Here is a 20271-nt window from a genome sequence, read left to right as displayed (position 1 = left end):
AGTGGAACTAGTGTAATGTACTGGTGTTTTAGGGCTGAAATACATTGCTGTACAGTTAGGACCAAAAGTGTTGCATCACCTAGAAAAAAAAAAAAAAAAAAAAAAATATATAATATATATATATATATATATATATATATATATATATATATATATATATATATATATATATATATATATATATATATATATATATATAATTTAGGTCTTTTATTTAACGTTATGTAATTCAATATGTTAACATTATTCTGCAGGTTTCATTCGACTTTATGAACAAACCTATTTAATTCTATAGGGTGATGCAAAACTTTTGGCCACAGCTGCAGATCCAAGAGCAGGGATCAGTGAGTACAGTGGAATACTTTTTCTATGGTCAGGATGATAGTAACTTGGAGTTACTCCTTTTGTTTTGTGTGTGCTGTTACCCATGGTTAGCATCATTATTTTATGTCTAAGGAAATGTATCAATTCAGATTCAGAAAACATGGTTTAAAAAATCAATTTGTTTCAGGCTTGTTTTTAGATTTCCAGTGCATACATGTCTGTCACTTATACACCACCTACAAGAAAATCACAGGAACCCTGATAAGCGGCACTGTTACGCATAAACTAAGTGAACACATCAGAACAGTGCTGTATATAGGGCTGTATTGTTTTCATGGTAGAAAATGGCTTATTTCACAGCATTTCCGTCTAAAATTAGGTGTTTCAAGATGTTTCATGATTTAAAAATAATATGTATTAAAGCAGAAAAAATAGCATTGTCACATCCAAAATCGATTTTTTTTTCTCTACAGTAATTTAGACAACAAATGTTTCTAAATATTTCAGTGCCTAGCTGAAAAGCAATACATGCTAAATATTTCAGTGCTTAGCTAAAAAGCAGTACATGCTAAATATTTCAGTGCTTAGCTGAAAAGCAGTACATGCTAAATATTTCAATGCTTAGCTGAAAAGCAGTACATGCTAGATATTTCAGTGCTTAGCTGAAAAGCAGTACATGCTAAATATTTCAATGCTTAGCTGAAAATCAGTACATGCTAAATATTTCAATGCTTAGCTGAAAAGCAGTACATGCTAAATATTTCGGTGCTTAGCTGAAAAACAGTACATGCTAAATATTTCAATGCTTAGCTGAAAAGCAGTACATGCTAAATATTTCGGTGCTTAGCTGAAAAGCAGTACATGCTAAATATTTCGGTGCTTAGCTGAAAAGCAGTACATGCTAAATATTTCGGTGCTTAGCTGAAAAGCAGTACATGCTAAATATTTCGGTGCTTAGCTGAAAAACAGTACATGCTAAATATTTCGGTGCTTAGCTGAAAAGCAGTACATGCTAAATATTTCAGTGCTTAGCTGAAAAGCAGTACATGCTAAATATTTCAGTGCTTAGCTGAAAAGCAGTACATGCTAAATTGTAGAATATTTATGTCTACCTTTTAAAGACATTCTATTTTTTATCACCACTGAATTATCAAACAAAAAAATACATAAATAAATGTAAAAATAATAAGACATGTGAAATGTCCCCTCCTTGTACTGGACAGAGCGATCTTTAGCAGAATTATTTCTGATCTTTGATACAACTGGTGTCTTTTTCACTGAAGACATTGTAAAGAAATTGCGCTGCTCTATGCAGTGTGTTCAATCATTTACCAGAAACAAACTAAAACGGCTGCCCGGTTCCTAATGCAGTGTAACGGGTAGTGCGTCAATAGGGCAAACGTTTACTATGTTTATTTTTAAGTGATGAATATATGTGTGTGTGTGTGTGTGTATTACATACACACACTATTCTTTTTTCACAGAGAGGTACATATTACACAGCAAAGGGTACATTTTACGGAAATCGTGAAAACCATGAAAAAATACAGCCTTAATTATGTACTATGAACTTTACAGAAAATCACCTTCTACTTTTGAAAGCTCTGTCGCTTTGTTTTTGCTTTGAAGGGTGTAGTATTTTAAGCTGCTTTTTTGTTGCACAGTTTTTTGAGTCTACAAGACTTTCAATTGAAGAGGGGATATATGACATAACATTCTCAATAATGTCTTTTGAAGATGGCTCTTTTTCTATTCTATATAAACAAGGCTAGGAGAATGTCTGCTAACATTTTTCTTGTTGTATCCCTAGTCAGGGAAAAAGGTAAGCAGCGATCCGAATCCATTTGTTCAGCTGTCTGTTGGCCATACTACATATGAAAGCAAGGTGAGTCATTATGTCCTTCACACTGCAAGTAGGGCCTTGTGCTTTTGTTTTGCATAAGGTGCTCCCTCTTGTGGAGAATTGAAGCATTGTTCAGTGTAAGTTTTTTAAACATATAGGAAACGTTTCCTTTCAAGCCAATGTGTAAAGAAGTGCGAGCATACATTTTACACATGTAAAAACATTGACATATTGTCTCAACATTAGTCCTCCTATAATATCAATGCAATATATTTGTGTGTTCATAGAGATGCAAAAGAAAAAAAAACTTTTTTAATGTCTTTATTTAAATGTGGTTTTCTGTTGTGTGTTCAGGTTCGGTACAAGACCAGTGAGCCTGTGTGGGAGGAAGCATTCACGTTCCTTATTCACAACCCAAAGAGGCAGGAACTTGATATTGAGGTGCTCTACATTTCACCTCTCTAGTAAAAAACACACAGGGGTCTACTGATTATTATTATTAGCAGTAGTAGTAATAGTATATATATATATATATATATTTTTTTTTTTTTAAATGGAGAAACATAAATATGTGGTTAAAATAAATCAGAAAGCAAAAAATATCCAATAGTTTTAGCTTGTATTCTGTAAAAGGAGTAACATTTTTAATTATTGCATTAGCATAAGCTTTAAAAAAAAAGCAGTCAGCATGAGTTTTTGAAGAAATGATCAGCAATTGTTGTGGTTTTCTTTAGATCAAAGATGAGAAACACGACTGCTCTTTGGGGACTGTAAACCTGCCTCTTGGTAATCTGATGGAAGCTGAAGAAATGACCCTGACCCAGCGTTTCCCCATCAAGAGCTCTGGGCCGAACAGCACCATCAAGCTGAAGCTTGCGCTCAGAGTAGGTGTTGCCCAGTCTAGATGGAATTGAACCGTTCTCTTACTGCTGTGTTGTGTTTGTAAAGCCAATAAGATCTCTGGCTTTGCCTTTTCTTCAAAAGAATTGTACTTGTGCGTATATATTATCAGCTGATAGATCAGATCTGTGTTTATCTTCACAATGTACACATTCTAATGTACTTTGTGAGTGTTCACTTTGATTGTGTTACACCGTTGTTACTTCATGACTGTTTGGATTGGGTGGCAGAGTCAGATCACACAGTGCCTGCACACTTGGTTGATCAGTGTAACCATTGTTTTAAACCTGCCTCATTGTTTATTCAGTTAATCACTTTTGTTCCCGATAACCAAAAATGACATTATTTCTTAACTATTTGATGTACTAGAATAAATACAGTAACTACATTAAAGGTAATTATATGTAAAGCAAGACATTCTTTTTATCCCTGCATGGGATAAGAACATAAGAAATGTTTCACATGAGAAGAGGCTCTTTTTTTATTGATCCCAATGACTCAGCATTGGCATTGTGTAAACCGTTCCATACTCGCCACTCTTTTGTAAAAAAAATAAAAAAAAAACCCTCTATCCTGCTGTTAGTCTGTCTCCATTAAATTTCCAACTGTGTCCACCGGTCATGGTTTCTGTAATCTCCGGATAACGATGGATAGGTTCCCCAGTGCTGTAAAATGCTCTAAAATAAATCCAGTTTTGGGTTAATCTGGATAGGGACAAGTAGATGTGATTCTCTTAGTTAACTAGACAAACATTTCGTCTAGTGCATCACTGTAAAAACTTCACAGAGGAAGATGTGCAAGTCGCCCCATACCTTTTGCCCCTGTTCTATGTTACATTTCTAAAATCCCCCTAACCCTGGAATTGTCTGTTTCTTACAGCTCACATGTTTCTTTCTCTATTCTGAACCAGCAATCTCCCATGCTGCTCCTTTAACCACCATAACTAGCATTGCATTCCTTCAAAAATATATTTGTGGTTATAGCTGCAGATAGTAAGTCTTGACTGTGCTTTCTCTTTGCAGATACTTTCCCTTGAGAGTCAACAGAAGTCAGGACAACCATCTCTGGTCCAGGTAAAGAAGTCTCCCAATTTCACCAAGGATGGCAAGAAGGCTCAGCCCACTGTGTCTGGGAAGACGGACTCCAACCTACCTGCCACGGCATCCGCCTCCAGCGTGGATATCAATAGAAAGCCAGAATCCTACGAGAACTCAGGGGCTTTTTCATCTTCCCCCCAGCGGCTGGTGGATCTCAACAAAAGCAGCTCCAATCTGAACATCGCAAGTTACCCTGGCTCGCCCACCCACCTATCTGCAAAGGAGGCGACTCCCAGCATCGCCTCAGACATCTCCCACCCATACGCCACCCAGGAGTTGCGTCAGAGACTGCGTCACCTGCAGAAGTAAGCACGCCAAACACAGCTCGCCCATTTCAAAAGAACGGCTTCTGTGAGCAGAGCCAAACACAGCTCGCCCATTTCAAAAGAACGGCTTCCGGGAGCAGAGAGACGAATAAAATGTCATACCACAGTATTGTATTAGTGTTTTCTAGGGCTGCAACGAAGGGTACATTTTGATCTTTGAAGGTTTGGAACACGTTACCGAAGAAAGGTTCGAACTTCGATGTTACTCATTTGCATAATGTACTGGTGACGTCACCATAGCTACCAATTTATATTTGATTGAAAATCCTAATATTTTACAGGTAATCCCTATAAATCAAATAAAACATTCACATGTATTTAAAAATATGTTATATAAAATAGTAATATTGTTTTTATAATTTAAATAAAAATACATGCTGTTTGTTTATATGTAATTGAGGCTGCTTGCGATATATATATAGTAAGCTTGCATTGCACCGGCAAAACAAAGCTTTATTTAACAGTCACTGTCCAAGCAGGTTATCAGTCACATTTTACTACTACTAAAAATATTAATAATACTAATAATAATATGAACTTACGCTTGTCAAGTGACTCCAGAGATTGGTTATACCTCCATGATGGAAGTTGCTTGCACAGTTTGCATTCAACTTTTGTTTTGGTCATCTGAGCATTTAACAAAAGAATCCCAAACAGCAGAGGGGTTTTGAGACATTTTGTTTAATACAGGTTATGCTGTAAAACACTTTGCTGTCATGATGGCGAGTGAATGAATTAAAGGTTTGCCTCTGGACAGCTGGAGCGGGGAGGCGCGGATGGTGCTCAGTTTCAGTATTCAGTACATATTTTACTGAAGCACTACACCCACTATATGATGATATTATTGTTGTTGTTAAGAAATAGTCTGTTTTCATTACCTGGCTTAAATGTTTCTGGGCCTTGCAGGCTTTACAATGGTGTTTTTTTCAGATGTGACCCCCTATAAAGAGCACCCTGTAGAGTTTTCTAACCACCGTTTTCAGAGGATTCGGGTTACTGGTAGTTCCTGGATACAATAGGCGACACACTGAGCTTTAAGTTCAATTTCTTAGCTGTAAACGCTATTGGCAGTGGTATCCCTTGAGTATGCACACTTCCTGTGCTTCAGGTCACATTATCTAGTTGCTAGACAGACAGTGGGGCTGACCTACAGCAGGAAGTCATTTTAAATGTATAAGGTCAGACATGAAGGTCTTAATACAGTACCATAAGCAGCATTTTTTATGAAAATAAAATACATCTAGTAATAGCATTCAAGCAGCAAAAGGAAATACAGTATTTGAGTCCTTAAATTAATCTTTCAGGTTGTTTATTTGTATTGTGACATTAACGAGTCCACAGTGTTCTAATATTCTCTGCTTAAAACTAATTGAATTTAAAAAAAGTGTGTAGCAAATTAACCTTGAACAGAACAGCAAGAGGCCACTGATAATGTTACAGCATTGATTAATATTCCATTAACCTGTATACCCGTGCACCAGAAACTGTTTCCAGAACAGCAGCAAAACCACTTAACTGTTTACCTTTTAATAGCTGCAGAACGTCAAGTGAGTGGCAAAATAGGAACCTAAAGTTTATTTTAATTTGTCTTTTATGTTTATAGAAAAAAAAATCTAGTTTGTTAGCTAGTTATGTGTCATATCAGTCATTACCTTTTAATCAAATATTTAGCATACATATTTCAGGAATGAAGGTAGCTAGATATACTTTATTTATTTCCTAAATAGGGCAGAGGGAAAGATAATTTAAAAAGATGGCAATAAATAAAGAAGCTGGCTAGTGTAGCTGTAGGTAATACTGTTTAGGCAGTCATGCAACAGAGCATGCTCTAGTGCCTTTGTTAATTCATTTCTTTCAGATCAGTTTGAGATAGAGACTGTCTTTATTGCCAGTTATCGCTTTTCTCGAAATGTGGCCGATAAAGTCCAATGGTCTGGAAAATTCGGTAAATGCTGATAAGGTTTACGGCTCTTTAGTCACAAAGATGTGTTTTGTTTTCCAACGATGCAAAGTGTTTGAAGTTGCATTAGCAGTAATAAGGAATGTTAAATGATGGTGTGTGTTTGTTTGTTTACAGCGGAACAGCTCCTCCTCACATGCCGCTGGGTCAAGTCCAGTTGACAGTCAGGCACAGTTCCCAAAGGAATAGACTGATTGTGGTTGTACATGCTTGTCGGTGAGTTGAACGTAGCGCTGATTCTGGGTGCTGGTTTGTGCTACATAAGGGTAACTCAAAGAAAACAAAGTCAGGCAGAGACTCGGATCAGCTAGTGCCTTCATTTTGATTGAGCATTTTGAAATTCCGAAGGGATGCTTTAATTTTTCAAGCTGTGCTGAACTGACGTTTTGTGCCGTTATACAGCTCTGGCCAGCAGTTTAGCATCACCTAGAATTATAGGGTTGAGATGTAGTTTAAAAACAAAAAAAAATGTATATGAACATAATTTAGATCTTTTATTTAACATCATGTAATCAAAGAAACTACAAAGTCTACCAGAAGCCATAATAGTAGTATAGTATTGCATGTCAGATTTCGAAGTAACAGTTTAGTCGGTTTTTCCTTAAGTATATGGAAAACTGCAAAGCATTATGTAATTCAATATGTTAACGTAACATTATTCAGCAGGTTTCATTCGACTTTTATATAGGGTGATGCAAATCTTTTGAGCTGTAGATCTGATTTGAGTTCCAGCTTTATGTGAACCCAGGACGCTCACTGTAGTTTGCATTTCATTTGCAGTAACCTCATAGCCTTCAGTGAGGCCAGCTCAGACCCCTACGTCCGAATGTACCTGCTGCCAGATAAGCGGAGGTCTGGAAGGAGGAAAACATCAGTGGTGAAGAAGACACTAAACCCAGTGTATGATGAGACGTAAGTGACCAGCACCGGCTGCACTTGTGGTTTTGAAATTAACATTTTCAGCAATCTAGCAGCTTGGTCAGAACCAGTAACTGCAATTTAAATTGGTTTGGACCCACATGTTAGTTTTACCTTTACAGTCCAACTTGAAGGGGCATGAAATATCACAGGATTTTACCTGATAAATCCTCTTTAAATCTAGGCGCTAGCTGAATTAAGAGAAGATATCTTTGAAACTTTCATAGTATTACTGTATTCTAGAGTGAAGATTTGAAAAGAAAAACACGATTTCAAAACAAATATACAAAAATAATAAAACTGTGTTGCAGAGAAATATTTTGGCACTACCTGGTTGATATGTAGGAACAACTCAAGCTGAAAAAAGTTGGCAGCTGATTGGTAGCTATTTATTTAACTAGATTTCAGACAAGGCCAGACCATCTTGGTTACCTGTAGCACTGACGTGTTCTTTATGTTTTCAGGTTCGACTTCAGCGTTTCACTGATAGAAGTGCACAGAAGAACCCTGGATGTAGCTGTAAAGAACAGCGGGGGCTTTCTGTCAAAAGACAAGGGACTTCTGGGAAAGGTTGGTTACTAGGACACAGGGCACCCAGGTGTTCTGCCTGATGAGTTCAGGAAGGTTATCTTTTCATCAATCAGACAAGCTGAGCGGATTTCTCCAAAACTACCGGTAGAAAGAGAATTGCTTGCTACAGTAGTTAAAAACTTCTGCTTTGTGAAAGTGGCCTCTGGAACATTCAACAGTAGTTTGTGCCATTCCAGATTTTGCCATAAGCCTAATTTGGTCCACAGGTTTTTTTCTCTATATTGGATTACAAAGCCACAACATACCCTTTTTAGGTTATACAATTTCATATTACAGAGCTCTTTTAATGACTGTTTTCAGAGTAAGAAGTATCTGCTGTATATACTCTTCTATGAGTCTATTGTAATCTCATTTTTGCAATTGCAGGTGCTCATAGATTTGACATCTGAAGATATAAACAAAGGCTGGACTCAGTGGTGAGTGACGATTGAATATGTTTGGGGCCGAGGGACGGAGTGCAGTGCTTTGTCATGGTCAACCTTGCTGACCAGTTCCTCTTCCAGAGGGTGGTGGCTTCCTTCTGCCCTTGAGATGTGGGACCAACAGCCAAATCTATAAGCTTGAACATCACCAATACCACAAAGGAGAAACCATGATCCAGGCTTTGAATTAACAAGTGGACAAGTGTCCAGTTCCATTTCAGTTAGTCCAAAAATGAATGAGATGGTGTGACACAGATGGCTGTAGGGGTGACTTCAGACCCGGAAATGAATCCACAGCACAGGAGCAGACTGGGGTACAACTGTGCTGCTTGAGCGTTTATTCAAAATAAAAGATTTAAACAAAACAGACACTATTGCAAAACAAAAGACATGAGGACCAAACAAACAAACAGAACACTGAACAAACAAGTAATTGTTAGTTTTTAGTTTTTAATTTACTGTCCTCTGTCCCGTTCTCCATTCACCAAACACCCAACCCTGAGTGAGCGAAACACAGCAGCTTTTATGCAGCTGTACCGAGACACGATTGCTAATCGATCATTCAATTGGAATTTCGGTACATCTGCACATGAACTAATTGTGCTCCCCATGCTGCCATCCTAATACCCAGTTTAATCTGCACGTGGAGTGATTGTGCAATCCCTGTGCCTAAATAGAAATATACATTTTATCAACTCGTGCTACATAACCCCACATTATATCCTATGCACCAATACATATACACCAACATTAACATGCCACACACAACATAAAACACAAAAAGTTGCACAGGGGCAGGGCACTCCACCACAGATGGGTATGGACCCTGCTCCCTAACCCTAAAAAGGGTGTCCCTCTAGGCATGTGTTCTGAGCAATATGGCTAAGCCAGCACCTTCCAAGTGCAGTAAGTAATAATCACAAACAATAATGCATTAAACATTCATTTTATTTTGTATTGATGTCTGTGTATATATTACATTTATAGTAGCTATATTTACAATGTCCCATGGTAAAATAAAGTCATTTTGCACTTTTGTGACATCAAGAAGTCGTATTGCATGGCTTTAGCTTTGTGGTTTATGATGTACATAACCCCTCGTAACATACTGCAGCCCATATGTTATTCTATAAAGATATATTCTATTTTTCTTTATCTTACAGGTATGACCTAACAGAAGATGGTACCCAGCAGTCAGTGCAAGCCTAGACTAAATGCCAGGACAGTACCGCAGCACACTTCTACCAAGCTTTCATCAGCAGCTATATTATCATCACAAAATGTACCCGCTTTATTTTTTTTTACAGCTTTTTATTTTAGCCAAATGGGAACATCATTTTTGTTTTTTATTATTGTAAATTGCTTTTGTCACTTTTTCAATTGTTTATTACCCAATGTAATGCTAATTTCCCCTTTTTAATTAGTTATTTTGTGCAATCACACATAAAGGAAGCATGCAGAATGTTAAAAGAAAAAAAAGAAGTGTCAAAAGGAAATACTGTGCTCACAGTGTGTTTTGCTGAATCTGCTCCAGTTTGCTCCCTGCCTTGTTCTGTATGCAGGTGATGTACAGCATGTTAATATGCACCATGATGTAAAACGGATTTGGAGAAGGCTGGGGATGCAAGTGGTGGATTACTTGTTTTTTCTTAGCCATTTAAAAAGAAGGTTAATTCACTTTTACAGATGCTTTGTCAGGTTCTATCACTGCAGGTTGTTTTTTTTTAATTTTTTTTTTTGTTTTCTTATGTAAAAATGTAAAAAAAAAAAAAAAAAAACTAAAAAGAAACACTAGCTGCCAAAGAGACAATTATTTCGTTTTTGGTCCACTTGGGTTTTAAACCCAAAAATGTATACAAAGAATTGCACATACAGTGTTTCTCTTGATATTTTATTGTATTATACGTTATTAACGCCTCAGCATTTTGCAATGAATGTCAGAAAGCTTTACAATAAAGAAAATGTTGTAGTGACAAGTGATAATGTACCACATACTATGTAGCCCGGCAAGCTTTTATACCTAATACATTGCAGCATTCACTTTTCTTAAAAGAGTATTAACTCTGAAAAAAATCTGCCTGGTTCTGCAGAACTATCTAAAGCCATCTTTTTATTTTTTAGAAGGGAAGTTATATTGGGAACAGTTGGATGAAGCTCAGAGATTTTATTGCATGTCACAGCCAGGTACATATTTATGAATGTATACAAAGTATTAACTTTATATTTACGTTTACAGCTTAAAAGTCACAGTTGTAATTTGGTTAAGGTTTTTTTTTTTCTTTTGTTTCTAAACTGTGTTTTACACTAAATGAAGGGAAATAATGAAGATTATTGATTGGAGTGGTTCTAAATGTAAATGTGATTGCAGCAACTCTTCAGAGCTTTCTTTTCCCGTTTTGTTAACAATTTCACATTTTTATACCATCGTGCAAATTCAACAGATGCAACAGTACCTATGTGGGTCGTGAAATGAATAATGTCTCTGAAGGAACACTGCAGAGATTTCCAATGGAAACTAAATGCCTTCTCTATGTACTTTAATTTATCTTGTGCCTTAAAAACACAATGGGCGAAGATATAAGAGTAAAAGTATTATACCTGTTGACATAAAGAAGCTTTTCACGTTGACAAGTTTCTAGATTTCTTTCTAACATTATTATTAACAGAGAAGTATAACCTAGTGCTGTGGTTCAAACGACACTGTCGGTTTGTACCGTTCAAAACTGAAAAAGTTATTAACATGAAATATATACTGTAGCAATTGAAACAGTTAGTTCTGCTTGATTAGTAATATTCAGTGGGTTTAGCCATGTTGGGTATCTTTGGTGGGCCAAAAAAGTGTTTTATGTAATGGGCAGTACTGTGTGATACCTGGCCGTTACGGATTCTGTCCTGTCTCGTTGGTGAGATATCATGGAGAAGCAAGGTGTGATAAAAATGCTTTCCCTTTTATACAAACACATGATTGTCTGCAGTGCTATGCTTGCATAGTTAGTCCTTGGGGTGTAGTGGAGGGGGTGTACAGTCAGGAAGTGTTTGTCTGTTTGTCACGCTTACAGTTTTACATACATCTGGAGAGCCGCTTATTCAATTTCATACTAGTGTCTCAAACCACTTTGCATGTCGGTTAAAACAGAAAGAAGTATGATGTATCAAGCTGCAGTAAAAATGACAAGATAACAATAAATAATTAGAATAATAATATCCTTCCACTGAAAAAAAATCCATGAATACATATATGTTATACTTTTTTTTTTTTTTGCCATAAACATTACATTGAACATTCCCATTTATAGTAACATTTTGGAATGCAATTGGGAATTGAAAGCAGCTGATTTCCCACATCTGAGCGAGGACTAAAGGAACAGCCAAACACTGCACTGGCTGCAAGGGAGGAGCTTCCAACTAGAGAGAGAGAGAGAGAGAGAGGGAGGAGGGGGTGTGGGGGCAGGTGATACAATGAAAAATAATACAGTACCGGTAAGAAATTAAAGTTACTTTCACCTCTGCTCTTCACATATCCACCATGTCAAACCTCACACTTACACACACCCTTCTCTGCGCTATACCATACCCCATGGGAACGTGCAGAGATTGGAGAAAGGTGTTTGGCAGAGAGGTGTGAATTCGAGATGGGTATAACTGCAGGCCTGGGGCATCCTCTGTGGCAGCGTTTCTGAGAGGACCGTCTCTGTGGGAGGCCTTGCGCACACAGCTTTCAAAACGTCATCACTACACAAGAACATAAGAAAGTTTACAAATGACAGGAGGCCATTCGGCCCATCTTGCTCATTTGGTTGTTAGTAGCTTATTGATCCCAGAATCTCATCAAGCAGCTTCTTGAAGGATCCCAGGGTGTCAGCTTCAACAACATTACTGGGGAGTTGGTTCCAGACCCTCACAATTGTGTAAAAAAGTGCCTCTTATTTTCTGTTCTGAATGCCCCTTTATCTAATCTCCATTTGTGACCCCTGGTCCTTGTTTCTTTTTTCAGGTCAAAAAAGTCCCCTGGGTCGACATTGATACCTTTCAGAATTCTGAATGCTTGAATCAGGTCACCACATAGTCTTCTTTGTTCAAGACTGAATAATTAAATTATTTTAGCCTGTCTGCATATGACATGCCTTTTAAACTCGGGATAATTCTGGTCACTATTCACGCTTTCTACAGCAGCAATATCCTTTTTGCAGGGAGGTGACCAGAACTGAACACAGTATTCTAGATGAGGTCTTACTAATGCATTGTAAAGTTTTAACATAACTTCCCTTGATTTAAATTCAACACTTTTCACTATATATCCCAGCATCTTGTTAGCCTTTTTATAGCTTCCCCACATTGTCTAGATGATATTTCTGAGTCAACATAAACTCCTAGGTCTTTTTCATAGATTCCTTCTTCAATTTCAGTACCTCCCATATGGTATTTATAATGCACGTTTGTATTGCCTGCGGGCAGTACCATACACTTTTCTCAATTATATATAATTTGCCATGTGTCTGCCCAGTTCTGCCCACCTACGCTTAGTTATAATAAGCAACAACGAAGCAAAGTGTTACTTTCAATTCCATCTCGTCTTTAATCTCAGCACCCCCAGGAGACTGAGCAAGCTTTATAACTTCTAAACGCCTTGTAAGGTGGCGGCAATCTCCTCTATATTAAATAAGTATCCATCCCACCAATCATATCATTACACTCAAAAACACATACACAGTTACAGTTTGCCTTTAGTTCGCGAACTTAATAAAAGTAATTAATTATTTTAATATATGAACGTTTATAAAGTATCAGGGAAGACTTGCGCCCTGCAGAAATTTAAATAATTTATTAAGACCGCATCATCGGCAATCAGATTAACTGTCAGTTTGTTTATCTTTAATAATGAGTAAAAATGACGTTGCATATCCAGTCCTATAAAATACCCAGTGCACTCAGGCACTAATACAAGTGTCTCTGCTGGTTGTATGCGACTGCTCCTGTTGATATTGTTGTCATGGACACCTCACAAAAGGTACATTGAGGGACTAATTTATTACATTACCAGTTAGAAGTGTATTACATATCAGACAGGTCAGAGTTACTACATTACTGGGAGATTGTTACATGAATGGTTGTTACAATGATAGTTGTGATGAATTCTTCATAATCAGCTCAGTGTAGATCTGCAACAATCCCTGGGCAAGCATGTTGAATTTCAGGTACGGTCCGCTGCTTGCAGGTGTTTAAAATGCCTTTTGTTTAACGCTGAAGCAATTGACCGCATTCAGGATGCAATATTCTGACTGCAGGGATTATGGTTGAAACATTTTAAAAAGCACATTAAGCACTTACAACAACCCTATAAAATACATTCAGAAATGCATAACATACATTTTAGGTCGGAATAAAAAACAAATAAAACACAGCAAACAAATACAAGCATTTAAAAACAATATGTTTTTCAATTTAAGAACAAGATAAATAAAAAAAATACAAAAATGAAGTATCATCAGCGTTACACGGACCCGATCGTTAAGAGAATTATCACTTGCAACAGGTTTTTACGTCTTCGTTTTTCGATTATCACGTGTGAGGAGTGTATGCCTTCAGTGTCAATTGTTACGTGATAGGACGACCGTTGAGTTAAGAACACGTCGGGACGAGCACGTTGGGTGCACTCACGCAAAGTTCAATTTTGCGCGCGTATTGCAAATCTGAACCAGAAAACAGCCGAGAAATAAGAGTCCGGCTAAGTAATTTAAAAACAAAGCTTTGGCAGAAAGCATATGTCTCGGGTAAGTAATAATATAGGCGAACCTTTTGGGTTTTAACGCAAAGCTTTTGACAATTGAACAGAAAAAGTAAAAACTTAAAGTCAACGTACTGTTTTCGTACTTGTTGATGTTTTGAATACTGTACCGCTCTTTCGAGTAGGCGAGCTAAACGTGTTTTAAGGTGATACTAGTTTAATGTTTGCCAGTATGGTTATGTTAAAATAGTATATATTTTACTGTTAAATTAGATCAGCTTTCAAGCATCTGTCATGTTTGTGTTATTTGACGTGAAGTCACTAGCGCATGCATCTATAGTGATTTCCCCACAGAATCCAGTTCTGTCTTTTATAATTGTCTTATTAAAACCACAGCTCTATGGAGAGTAATTTTATTATATCTGATACTAGACAAACACGACTTTAATTTTAATCGTTAGTACTTGGAATGTTTTCAGTTTTCACAGGTCTGGTGTAAATCCGAGTGGGAAACCAAGTTGGTACATAGCGCTGGTGCACTTCATAACTACAGTGCTGTGTTTTTTAGGAGCACTGGGTGTTAAATGACGAAACGGGAGGCCTTTTTACAAGCTGTCAGAAAATAATACGTGGGCAAGTTTTTGGACTATATAAATCGCAGTGTAAGTGCTTGTATTGTTTTTTAAGACAGTGTGCTTGATTAACAAAGTTTGTTTTTTTTTTCTGAAATTGTCTGGTTTCTTATTTTAGTAACGGTTATATAACTCACATTGAAAATGTACATACACCTTTCACTAAGAAAAGTTCAGTTTAAATAGTAAAATGCTGCAAGATTCCAGTCATGTTATAGTCTGTTTATTAAAGCTGTTTTATATATAATTGACAGAGATGCCAGCCAGTCACTCAGTCCAGTATACAGTCTGTCCAGAAATATTTCTGGTCAAAGTTATCATAAGGTCCAGTGCTATAAAGATGTGATATCTACAAAAGGGGTGAAGTTATATACAAAATGTTATACTGTAGAAAAAGTCAAACAAGACAATTGGTTTGTTTATTGGGTTAGGAACTGATAGCAACATGAGGGCTGACCCGTTCTTTATATGTAACGTATCCCCTTTTGTAGATATCTCATTTTTAGTGGCTGGACCCTTTAGGCTAACTGTTCTTGTACATGACAAATGTTTTAAGACAGATATCACTTTTCTTCTTTATATAGTATAATGCATTCAAATACAAATACATTCAAATAAACACCACTGGGATTCAGTCTCATGTATCCAAATGAGACATGACCACAGTGCTCTAGTTTAGATACCTTTTTTTCTTTGGATCATAGAAGGACCGTTCAGACCCATTTGATTTGGATGAGCTGCTTCAAGAGTTTCCCAAAAAACAGAAGGAGGAATTATGGGAGAATCTAGGGAAGGTCTTGACACATGTTTTACTGGAGTTTCCTATGGTTAAGTGGAACTGTGAGATTGATGAAGACAGTGCTGATGAAGTGGAAGTGGAAGTGGAAGGCTCAGACGACTTTGTAAAGTTGTGTGCTTACTGTAATTCATGTCTAACTGTACATAGCCTTAAAAAGAAAAAGAAAAGTATTAACATCCACGTGTTTGTCTGTTTAATATGTTTATGTATTCCCCCCTCTAGAAACACTATGTCAGTGATTGAAGGTGTGATTATGGTAGCTTGTGCTTCTGTTCGTGTAGTTGATGAGGATGTGACCTATTGGGCCCTGCTAGAATGTGCCATTATATTAAATGGTGAGTGTATTTTATTTTTTTATTTATTTACAAACTAACAGTTCATCATTTCAGAGTTGTTTGTACTTTACAAAACAAAGCCAAGATGCATGAGCTGTGGTCTTTTGTTGTCAGGTGACTTCCAGTACTGCTGACCAAGATTCCTAATAGTTATGGCATGCTGTACATTTGTGATACCTTTATAGCTTCACAGTTAATGCGCTCGGAGCCCTCAAACAAAAAGCATATAGTTTTCTATTCAAATGTTTCACTAACATTATCAGTTAATACACAAATTTAGAGTAACAGATTATTATTATGAAGTACAGATGCAGTTAGGTATACATGAAATTCAAAATGTTTGAAGTTTGGTGAGATATTCTGTTATAATCGGTGAGCAATTTTTGGAATTCAACTCATTAATACCAGCAGCAGTGCTCAACCCCAGAGCGAGCTGTCAGACTGAAAGGAATTCCACAGCGAGCAACACAGAACTGTAGCACTCAGGCAGGAAAAAAATGTTCCCCAGAGAGATTAGAAACAATACTGCTTGGGGTCGTGGGCATTAAATTCTCATTTCGCACACTACCTCATGCATTAGTCTCTCTCTATTAGACATTCATTGTACATACATAAGCAGAAATATAGTACATACATACATACATACATACATACCGGTATTCACGCACCACTGTATGTTAATTTTTTTAAACTTATTTGCAGAATTGACCGTATCTTTACATTAGCTTTTTATACAACAGTCCTGAATTCCTTACCAGCATTGCCTTTTCTTTTCAGATATTTTAGATGCTTTGCCTAAATCTCAGTTGTTTTTGCAAATTTCAGTCTAGCGACTGTGTGAGTCTTTGTGGGAAAAGGGACTAGAAGGAAAAGAAGAACTTGGAAAAACTGCATTTCTTATTCTTTTGGAAAAAAGTCTTACTTAAGAATTCGGTACAGTACAGTCTTGATTTAAAGATTTTATCACAGGGTTCCTTTATCAGTCTAGTTTTGGCAATCCCAATCGTTATGGTATTTTATCGCACAAAGAAGTCAGACACGTGTTACGTTATCATATTTTTGTGTTATGTACATTTCATTCCTGAATTTTTTGTCGAAATTCAGTTATATAATTAAAAATAGAGCTTGACTCTTAGGTTTTCATAACAGGACAAACATTTTCTTTTACATATTTCTACAGCACCTCAGACTGGGATCCAGGAGTACCGTGAGGTTTCATCGTTATTTCCGATGGCATCTTAACAGACGGCGCTAAATGACCTGTTTTAAATAAAATGCATACCATTGCATTCCTTTAAAAAAAAAAAAAAAAGTTTTGATTTGCCAGTGTATCTTGTACTACTCTTGCAAATACATTTCTCCAGGGCAAGGTACAGTAAAATAAATAAATAAGTAAACAACAACAACATTGAATATGCCTGAAAGCAACATGTGGCAATTATTTGTTCTTGTACTACCCAGTAAAAACCATTGGGTGGAGCTCACGCTTTAGTGTAACAATAACAAAAGCTGTGGTCAGAATTCAGCCCAGTTCTTAAGTTTGTTTATAGTCGGTTTGTCTTAATAGACAATATCATTCTAATAAAAAGCTTCATGCAAGTGACAGTCTCTACTGTGTATATTCACATTAGTTATTTGAAATACAACAGCATGTCTCAAAATAGTATTTCATAACATAAAGGTGTACAGCATTGCAAGGACAAATGTCTAATTCAATATTTTAAATCAGACTGAAAAATAATTCAAGTACAAAAAATGGCAGCAGCTTACCCTAAAACCTTTATACCTTTTTCTAATGGTTGTCTTAACTGCATCATTAAAGCAGCCAGGTTGGTTCTATATTAGGAGAATATGATTACATGACTCTATGTTGTTCTGCCTGTTCTTTTGAATAGATACACTGAAAAACTTTTAAACTAACAGTGCAAGTGTTAGGAACCCCTTAGGAACTGTTTATATGAACATGCTATATGTGAACGTTCTTCTTAAGTTAAAACAACTTCTGATTGATGAATATTTGAGCAACTGTTTAATTTATTAACTTTTTTCTTTTTCTTTTATGAAAACATGCATAATCCATGTGATTTTACTTCAGGGATGGAAATAAGACTCATTGCATAGCAGTTTCACCCACTGGTTAGCCACTGTGTATAGGTAACAAGCTCTGATGTGTCTTAATCTCCTAGTGAAACCAGGAGTGGATCACACTGCTGTGCAATGGGAGACTTATTTTTATCCTTGTACTTTGTCTTTTAAGGCTGCAGACATACGTCGACTGTGGAACCTCCACCAGGCACTGCTCAGCTTTGACTATGACTCTGAAGACAGCAGAGAAGTGAAGGACATGCTGCTACAATGCTTTCTGAGTGTGAACCATATCAAAAGGGAAGAGGCAAGTGTTCACCCAGATACACCATTCTTTATCTTGGGCACATCAATGCGCATCCTCATCATCAGTATTTTCTTGTTTTTAGGGAAGAAGGTTTCTGAGTTTCCTCTTCAGCTGGAATGTGAACTTTATAAAGATGATTCATGGAACTCTTAGAAATCAACTTCAGTTTTTTCCAAAGTAGGTATGATAAAGGTTACAGTAACCAGTAATGCAATATTTGTTCTCATTTCTGTTCTTTTATAACACTTATAAAAGCTATAGGGTAAGAAGTACATGCCATTGAAAAAGCTAAACATTCCAAGATGCTGATTCTTATGATTTTATATAAGATTTAAGTTTGTAAATCTGCCTTTGTTATTTTTATTGTAATGTAGCGATTTTACATTTATCAAAGGTCCTGTTTTTATTTCTATTTCCATACGTTTAGATCCATCATAGTTCATGTTTCAGAACATTACTCCTGAGCATGGACAAAAGCATCTGGAGTTTTTTTACAGGTAGGAGCTTCCATCTGTCCTGTCATCAATTTAAGTTGAATGTCAGATCAATGTCATGCAAGCGCTGTAACTTTAGAATTTCCATGGACAATGTAGTCGCTCTAAATTTCAGAAGAACTAAATCAGACAAACATAACTGTTTTAATACAGAGGCTCTGTTGTCTCTGTTCATTGTTGCAGTTCAGAAACAGACCTTCTTTCCTTCCTAGTGTAAGAACTGTCTTGTAACATGCTGCTTTTTCCAGTTTCATTTCAGGATAATTGCCAATGTAATAATTGTCACTTTATTGCCACGTTAGGCACAGAGCAAGATGGCTCGTTAGCAATATTGCTGGCAATTGTTCTAGCTGTGATGTGTTTTTTATGATCATTTCAAGTTGACAGTGTTTTCTGATAACATATTTGTTAATGTTCAAAGCTGTGTTAGTGACCATACACATACAGAATGCTGCCTAGTGTAAACCAGTCCTCGTTTAACATTAGTACAGTACCTGGTTAACATTGCACTTTTAACAGGTCAGATGGGATTTAGCAGGGACATTGTTTTTGTCAATTGCGAATGATGAATAGATAGCTGTAATCGTTCGCATTTTAAAATAAAAGGTAATTATTTAAATTAGAAAGCCATCTCACAAGTTCGTTATTTTGTGGCCACAGTTGCTTTGATGCTAACTGTACCTTAAGTCAAGGAGACACTAGTCTACATGTTGCTAGAAAATGTAGAATGAAACCTGTTGCTTCTACATTGTTGCTTCAGATTTCAGGGGACACTATTGTACAGTTTGTTGACCTTGTAGATAGACTGATGGACAACACACAGAGAACAATACATAGATGATATTTCCTATCAAAGTTTTAGTGTTTAGTGTTTTTTGCAATATGATAATAAACTATTATGTGTATATACTGTATAGGATCTTATTAGTAGTATCGACCATTACCCTTATCAGTTTTGCTATGAATTTGTTAATTTGGCTTGAAGGTTTTTCTGTTTTATTTGTGTAAATAAAACTAATTGTAAATAGAGAGATATTGAAATGTGATTATAATTTTTTGTATTATATTATTTTGAACAGAATTGCCATTTATGCCAGATGAGGATTTTCTTTTCCACAAATCAGATACAGGTAACTGTAACAATATTTAGAAGTTGCATCTGCTAAACTACAAACCGTGTTAAACAAAATGTAGGACTCGTGTTATCCATTACTATTAAGTTGTATCAAATGAAAGCCTTTATTTGAGACAAAAACACAACTTAGAACTTAAACGTAACACACAGTTAATATACTGTTGCAGTTTAACATGAACCCTCATGCTTCAGCGTCGGCACCAAACCAGCATTTTGTTTCTGTTTAAAATGGTTCATAATAGTAAATCGTTTTTTCAAGGAATATAATATTAGTAATTTTGTCGACTAATGCTGCTCCACTACATCTTGTGCATTACTGACAAATTGGTTATTAACTATCAGGAAAGGACTGATGAACACTTATTTAGTTGTCTATAC

The 20271-nt window shown here is 36.5% G+C and overlaps 1 protein-coding gene and 2 long non-coding RNA genes across 6 annotated transcripts in view; all 3 read left to right on the top strand.

The window, feature by feature from the left end:
• LOC121314072 (extended synaptotagmin-2-like) overlaps positions 1 to 10379 on the top strand; it is a 61788-nt gene extending 51409 nt beyond the window's left edge. For 3 of the 4 annotated variants that reach the window (XM_041246891.1, XM_041246893.1, XM_041246892.1), the window contains 9 exons: positions 2135 to 2209; positions 2522 to 2608; positions 2902 to 3051; positions 4090 to 4469; positions 6568 to 6666; positions 7231 to 7362; positions 7833 to 7938; positions 8326 to 8375; positions 9545 to 10379. In XM_041246891.1, the coding sequence (XP_041102825.1) occupies positions 2135 to 2209; positions 2522 to 2608; positions 2902 to 3051; positions 4090 to 4469; positions 6568 to 6666; positions 7231 to 7362; positions 7833 to 7938; positions 8326 to 8375; positions 9545 to 9590 (1125 nt within the window). In that variant the 3' untranslated portion in view covers positions 9591 to 10379. The remainder of the gene's footprint in view (positions 1 to 2134; positions 2210 to 2521; positions 2609 to 2901; positions 3052 to 4089; positions 4470 to 6567; positions 6667 to 7230; positions 7363 to 7832; positions 7939 to 8325; positions 8376 to 9544) is intronic. The other variant, XM_041246894.1, reaches the window with a different exon arrangement.
• A 3639-nt stretch (positions 10380 to 14018) lies between these two features.
• On the top strand, positions 14019 to 18259 carry LOC121314069. Its single transcript, XR_005950074.1, has 5 exons — positions 14019 to 14152; positions 14675 to 14768; positions 15443 to 15872; positions 17053 to 17242; positions 18130 to 18259. It is a non-coding gene; the product is annotated as an uncharacterized LOC121314069 (long non-coding RNA).
• Positions 18260 to 18350: 91 nt separating this feature from the next.
• On the top strand, positions 18351 to 19889 carry LOC121314070. The gene is made up of 3 exons (XR_005950075.1): positions 18351 to 18441; positions 18692 to 18761; positions 19838 to 19889. It is a non-coding gene; the product is annotated as an uncharacterized LOC121314070 (long non-coding RNA).
• Positions 19890 to 20271: the final 382 nt, after the last annotated feature.

This window comes from Polyodon spathula, chromosome 4 (assembly GCF_017654505.1).
Source record: "Polyodon spathula isolate WHYD16114869_AA chromosome 4, ASM1765450v1, whole genome shotgun sequence".
Classification (NCBI taxonomy): domain Eukaryota; kingdom Metazoa; phylum Chordata; class Actinopteri; order Acipenseriformes; family Polyodontidae; genus Polyodon; species Polyodon spathula.
Note: the sequence above shows the minus strand (reverse complement) of the source record. Positions and strands in the feature narration are given on the sequence as shown.